This window comes from Apaloderma vittatum, unplaced genomic scaffold (genome assembly GCF_000703405.1).
Source record: "Apaloderma vittatum isolate BGI_N311 unplaced genomic scaffold, ASM70340v1 scaffold9225, whole genome shotgun sequence".
Classification (NCBI taxonomy): domain Eukaryota; kingdom Metazoa; phylum Chordata; class Aves; order Trogoniformes; family Trogonidae; genus Apaloderma; species Apaloderma vittatum.
The window spans coordinates 7,717-14,365 of record NW_009718754.1 but is presented as its reverse complement, the minus strand read 5'-3'; the positions used below and the strand labels follow the sequence as shown (position 1 = coordinate 14,365).

Genomic DNA, 6,649 nt, shown 5'->3' with positions numbered 1-6,649 from the left:
CTCTTTCCCATTTATTCCTGAACAAGTCTGCAGCACAGCGAGAGGGAACAAGTAGCTCGGGGCAGGCTGAGAGAAGTGCCAGTGACATTTCTGTTAATGCTCCTTTTGTACTGAAAAGTGTATTTGAAATCTCACTAGAATGTCAGCAAAGAAGCTGTGAAAAATCCTTAAGGCTACCTGGAAATCACTTACAGTGGATGCTGTCTAATAACATCCTTGCCTAGGAAGGGGGAGGAAAGATTTAAGAGCCGCATTAGAAATAAAAATAAAATCTCAAGGTTGGGAATTGCAGTGAACTGAAGAGAATGTTCCTAGAAAGCAGAGGTAACCGTGCGCAGGCAGTGCTTGGCCAGTTCTGATGCGCTCGGATTGTGGTTTGAGGTGAGTTCTGTTTTCATGTAATCCTGTGATTCTCTGTCTCTGTGTGTTTACAGATAGGTCTGTATGTGTCTTCATGAAATAATGAAATATAAATACAATTTTTAACTTTTTGATGTTTGCTTCCCACCCAAATCTCTGTCCCTCTCTCACTGTCTTGTCTCTGTCCTGCTGCCTGATGTTTGGATCTTCACATTCTACAGGACTTACCTGCTAGATGGGTTAGTATTGAATTTTATATCTTTAAAAATCTGGTGGTGTGTTCTGCTCTGTCTGTCTGCTTTCTTCTGTCGGTACATTGCTCGCAAGAGCTGCACTGAAACCCCTTTTATTTGAAAAGAGCAATCTGTGGCTGAGGTGCACAGACACAGGAAACAAAAGATTTTGGAGCAGATTAAGTATAAACCAGTGGAAACAAAAATCTCCTACCTAAAAGCAGAAGGAGTAATTAGCTTCTGGCATATCGTGAAAGTCCTGGCTGGTTCTTGCTTTCTTGGAGGGCTTGAACAAGAGAAGGCTCTTGGTCTGGTGAGATACATGAGAACGTAGAACAGGCTCCCTTTGGAAAAGAGCTGACGTTCCCGGTGTTCCAGCATTCAGAGACTTGCTTAGTGAAATCAACTTTTTCCATTATAACTATTCTCAGAACAATTAAAGCTCCAAAGTATTGACCATTTTGGCTAAGGAGGAGGGAGGATGCCTGTGAAGAGGCTTTTCTGAAATTACGTATCTTAAAACTCTGAAGTATGCAAATATGAACGGCCCGTTTTTAGATCTGCTGCATAGCCGTGCCTCGCAAAGGTGATATTCTTGACAGGAGAAAGTGAAACCTTGTCACGTGAACCCACAAACTCGCCTGGGGTTGCAGCCCGTTTGATGCCGGAAGTTTTAATTCCACTTCATATTCCTGGAAATAGTTCCTGACAAGGATGCACCTTGGTCATCTGTCAAGAAGTGGAAAGGAACTAATAAAATCTTCTAGTGTCTTCGGACTGCCAAACTCTCTGCGAGCGTGTCTGTCCATTTAAATTTGTTCGGTGTTGAAAAGCCTGGAGCACAATGGCACCTTTGTAACGAGGCATCATGTCAAACGCGACCAAAGAGCCCGTGGGCCTGGTGCAGAGAGAGGCCTGGGTGTGAGCCCTGGGCACAGCTGCAGGGCAGGCAGGGGCCTTTCTCATGAAGAGAGAAGGCTTTTCGTGGTAAAAAGGTGGAATCCTTGCACATAACCGTGTTTCTTATTTGCTCTGTCATGATCACGGTGTCTTGTGTCCCACTGTTTCTGCCAGATAAAAATAATTTGCCCCGTTTTTGTAGTACAGTTTAATGGAACCGAGCGGATTTTCCTGGAATGGACGCTGAATTCTCTGCTCCTTTGTGTAGTGCTGTAGCTCAGTTCTGGTGTCCAAGAACAAGAGAACAGATAGGAACCATTTACTAAAAGACAAAAGGTCAGAGTTGGAGATCACCGTGCCAGGCTCTTTTGTTGAACAAATGACCAGAAGGCTGCCGATGTGCCGGGCAGAGTTTATCCTAAATTCTGCAGGACCAGATGAAAAACACCGATTTAACTCGGAGAGGTGTTGGCTGTGCTTCGCCTTCCTTGGCAAGAGGGCAGGCAGAGCTCCAGAGACGGTCTGAGATAAGAGCTGCCGTGCGCACACCTCGCTTTTCAGCGTGCTGAGACCGCGTGTGGGCGCCTGGCGCTGCCTGGAGGAGGTTTTTCTTTGTGGAGAGGAGGAAGAATTTGGAGTTTAGGGAGAAGAATGCATTTGAAGAATCTGTAGATGAGTTAACTGCAAGGCTTCAATCTGGCTCTTAGTGAGGGTCACTTTTTTGTGACTTGCAAGAAAATAATAATTATTTTTTGTGTATGTGCAACCAGCATTTGAATAATTTTCTTTCATTAAGTACTCGCTTCTGTTTGCTGCAAGATGGTGCTGGCTTGGAGTGTGACTCCACTGCAGTGGCCGTGTTTCAGATGTGTTCTTTCCTCTGTTCTTTCTTCCTTCCTTTTTGGAATTTACTTGGTTTCTTTTCTTCAACTAGCATAGCATATCGTCGTGTCATTCGTGTCTATCAGTATGAAGTTGGGGATGATCTATCTGGAAGGTTTTTTCCTCTTATTTTCTTACCTCACTGTGGTTTTCAAATGCACTCTTTAATTCCAAGGCTCGCTTTCCTTCCAACTAACTTTCACGGCTTAGAGATGCTTGGAGGTTTGTTTCCCTGTTGACTCTTCCCACGGTTGGTTGCCAGCTTCCAGCCCAGGGTTCTGGGCGTGCGCTTTGTCTCTTTAGTTGTGCCTTGAACCTGAGCCTTAACCCTGTGGTGAGAAACACCCAGTCGTTTGGTGCATTTTCATTGCTACAGAGTGATTCTGCTCTTGAAATCCCTTTCTGGAGAAGCTCAAAACACGTAGGGATAGATTTCAGAGGGGATGAAAACCCAGTTTTTAGTGACTTTAGATACCACCTGCTTAAGGTTTAGGAACTTAAATACCAGAGAGTCAAAGGAGAGGACGGCGCACCTGCCCGGGGCCCAGCCTCACTGTCCTTGCGCAGGTCGTCCAGTGCGAACTCTCACCGTACGTGTTGGAAGGACAGAGATTCTTAAATGCTGCTGCTTTACAGGTTGCTGAGGATCTTAGTGTGGGGGGAAAAAAGCAGCATCCAGAGAGTTCTCACAGTTAGGCCAGACCAAGTAGCTCTTGGAGATCATCACCGCAGTGGTGATTTCGATATGGTGCCCTGGGGGCTGCAGCGTGCCTGCAAGTTCCCTCTGGAATTCGGACCGTGCCTCAGTTTCTCTGGGTGCAGCCTGGGAGAGGTGGGGTGGGAAGAACAACTGTCCACCCACCGCTGCTCTGCGGGAGAGGACCACAGTTTTCTGCAGAGATGATGCCATAATAAGATGACTTTTAAACCAAACCAGTAGTTTTCAAGGTCTTTTTTCCCCATTTTATCCCCCTGTAACACACCTCTGTAGAGCCCCTGTACCTCACTGCCAAACAGGGCCTCGCCAGTGACTCACCTGTAGTTCGTGTGTGCGTGTGCGTGCTGGGCACGGTGGAGCGGGGTGGGACTGCACTGAGTGTCTAATTTCGTTAGGTCCAGTAGAGCGGGCGCTTTGGATCTGGCATGAAGTGTGGCTGCTGACCGTGTTGCCTTTCATATGGGGCTAGAAATTAACTCTACAAAGAAATAAGAATAAAACAAGACGTGCACGTGTCAGTCAAATAGGATGAGTCAGAATAAAACAACACAAACCCACTGTTTAAATACCTCCAGGAGAATAATATTGCTGTAAGGACTTTTAATTTCAAGGAAGGATTGTTAATTTCAAGCCCCACCTGCCCTTTTTTATGGGATAAGTGCGTCCTCTCACTGCAATTCTGTGTTTAGGTCTTGTATGGTGGAGGAATCGGGAACACTGGAGTCGCAGCTGGAAGCTACTAAAGTAAGCAGCGCTCAGCAATTGCCAAAACACCTTCCCCAGCTGCTGGCTTGGGAACACAGGGTGGGAATGGAAACGCTGTGGAAAAATCTTAATTGATTTTATACATTTTGAGTACTGAAGAGACCTTTGGGATTATCTGTTTTACGTAGCTGATGTCTGTTTATCTCACGAGCCATCAGACAACACTGATGCAGTTTTCCTTTTTGGTCTTTTTTCTAAACGAGTGGGGCAGGGCAGGGAGGATGCAGGATTCTCAGCGTGTTTCCTAATCAGAGGGGCTTTTTTTCTTAAGAACTTGTTTCCAAGCCCTGTTGGTTTCCAGTAGAAGAGTCTACCCCTTTCCTCCCCTGCCAGCCTGCGTTCTCAGTTTTGTAAGGGGGTTTTTTTGCACTTTTTCATTTTCTCCTGTTCACTCCCTTCCTAATAGCGCAAGCACCAGGAGATCCGAGCTATGAGGAGCCAGCTGAAGAAGATTGAGGACCTTGGAGCCGCCATGGAAGAGGCGCTGATCTTGGACAACAAATACACGGAACACAGCACCGTGGGGCTGGCCCAGCAGTGGGACCAGCTTGACCAGCTGGGGATGAGAATGCAGCACAACCTGGAGCAGCAGATTCAAGCTCGGTATTGCCTCCCCCAGGGGCAGCGTAAAGCGTGTCTGACCTGGGGGGGATTAAAGACAGGAGACCCATCTGCCTGTGTCTGAAAACAAACCTTGCGTGGCCCGTGCTAACGAGTCTCTCCTGTGCACTGACTGGCGGGCGCAGTGAGCTTGTGAATCCCCACCACCTCCCGGCCTTGTGCTGAGGGGTGAGGTTTGCGGTTTGGGAAGTAGTTCCTGTTGGCCATTAGCAGCGACGTGATCTTGGAGGAATTATTCTGTTGAGCTGGGGCGATGTATCGTTTGCTCGTTTGTCCTCCCCTCGCACACACGCTGCCTTGGGGTGGATGAACGCCCGCAGGGCTCTGCAGTTCAGGAGCCGCTCACGAGCTTTACTGCTTCCTTTTCAGAAACACGACTGGAGTCACCGAGGAGGCCCTGAAGGAGTTCAGCATGATGTTCAAGTGAGTGGCAGGGAGATTGTGCCAGAGGAATGCTCGTGAGATATTTCTGGCACGCGGATGGCTCCTGCTCACGGGATTCCCTGACCGATCTGTTTGTAGCTCCTTTGTTGTCTGCCCGGTTTTGCGCCGAGCCGCTCCGATCTCTGCCAGATGGCGGGAGCCTCCGGAGAAACCCGCTGCCGGCTGGGTGCGGGCTTGGCTGCGCCAGAGCCTCTCCTGGGCACGGGGGTGCGAGACCTGGGAGTGCCAGTGAATTCCACCCGGGAATATTGCTGGGGTTTGGGTGCTTTTTAAGCAAAGAATTTGTGCTTACTTTTTATGTATGTTAGCTAGAACTATTTATTGAGTCAAGCTCATTTGTCCAGAATAGTGAGCTGGTTATAACCTGTTGTTTTCAGCCCACTTCATAGCTTTCAGTACTCAACAACTGACACTTTAAAACGTTGGCTTTGGTTTTGTTTTTAGGCACTTTGACAAGGACAAATCTGGACGACTTAATCACCAGGAGTTTAAGTCTTGCTTGCGCTCCCTTGGCTATGACCTGCCTATGGTTGAGGAAGGAGAGCCAGACCCAGAGTTTGAGTCTATTCTTGACACTGTAGATCCCAACAGGTACGTGGGTTGCACCTTTTACTTTTCTGTATCAATACTCTATTGATATCCTTTGGGGAGCTGGCTGGAAGGTCGCTCACACAGACAGCTGTGCTTACTTCTACTGAGGAAAGGCTGTGGTTGTTTTCACAACAACTCACGTAAAAGAGTCTTTATGAAGGTAAGACTGACGTTTGTGAAGAAATTCACTTTAGAAAACCATCTGGTGTTGACAGTCTCCTGCGTTGAGGTTTTCACTCCTCCCAGGACAGTTAAAGCCACTCTCAGGAGGGAATGGAAGTGCCGTGCTCGGGTATTCACGGAGGGCAGCGTTCACTCACTGTGTTTTGCCGCAGGGATGGACACGTCTCGCTGCAGGAGTACATGGCGTTCATGATCAGCAGGGAAACGGAGAACGTGAAATCCAGCGAGGAGATAGAGAGCGCTTTCCGTGCTCTCAGCTCAGAGGGGAAGCCCTACGTGACCAAGGAGGAGCTCTACCAAGTAAGTGCTGGTTGTGACCCACCAGGGAGGGACAGACAGAGGCTTTTTGTGTACAGACCGTTAACAAAGAACAGCACTAATTGCTTGGAGTTTCATGTCACTGTAGAGTCAGTTCTGAACCTGCCAGGGTATCCTCTGCAGCAAACACAGAAACGACGTTAACAGCCCTACCCAGCTGCTTTCTTGGCTTGACAGAGGAAGAGCTTTAACTGCCCAAGAACTACTTGGGTTGAGTAAAACGAGCAATATATTCAAAGGCTGGGGAAGGGAGCACATCAGTGCATCTGTCCTCAGCTTTCCTTTCATCATTTGGGAGACTAGAGGGAGATGTTTCTCCAGACGACAATTCAAAGGAGAAACTTAAGCCTAAGCTTAGGACGAACATCTCCTCCCCCTCGCAGCCCTGCCAAGACAGCAAGTTTTTCCTGTCTGCTTCCCACCAGCTGGCAGAGAAATAAAGAGGTGGTGCTGCTTCCTTGTATCGGTTACTTCTTCTCTCTTCTCTTTGGTGGGAAGACTTGGGTCAGACCTTCCAACCCGTAACCAAATAGTGCAAACAGCCACAACATTTCCATGCCGGGCGTCGTTCTGCTGCTCTGGCTTCTGCCGCGAGCTGAGCGCGCCGGGAGCGGGAGTGGGAGTGGGAGTGGGA

The 6,649-nt window shown here is 48.2% G+C and overlaps 1 protein-coding gene across 5 annotated transcripts in view; it reads left to right on the top strand.

Moving 5' to 3' along the window:
- The window catches only part of SPTAN1 (spectrin, alpha, non-erythrocytic 1), a 42,884-nt gene that overhangs the window by 35,795 nt on the left and 440 nt on the right, over positions 1-6,649 (top strand). For 4 of the 5 annotated variants that reach the window (XM_009870362.1, XM_009870365.1, XM_009870364.1 and 1 more), the window contains 6 exons: positions 582-599; positions 3,783-3,837; positions 4,265-4,461; positions 4,849-4,902; positions 5,368-5,514; positions 5,850-5,997. In XM_009870362.1, the coding sequence (XP_009868664.1) occupies positions 582-599; positions 3,783-3,837; positions 4,265-4,461; positions 4,849-4,902; positions 5,368-5,514; positions 5,850-5,997 (619 nt within the window). Of the gene's footprint in view, positions 1-581; positions 600-2,427; positions 2,491-3,782; positions 3,838-4,264; positions 4,462-4,848; positions 4,903-5,367; positions 5,515-5,849; positions 5,998-6,649 lie in introns of all 5 variants that reach the window. The other variant, XM_009870361.1, reaches the window with a different exon arrangement.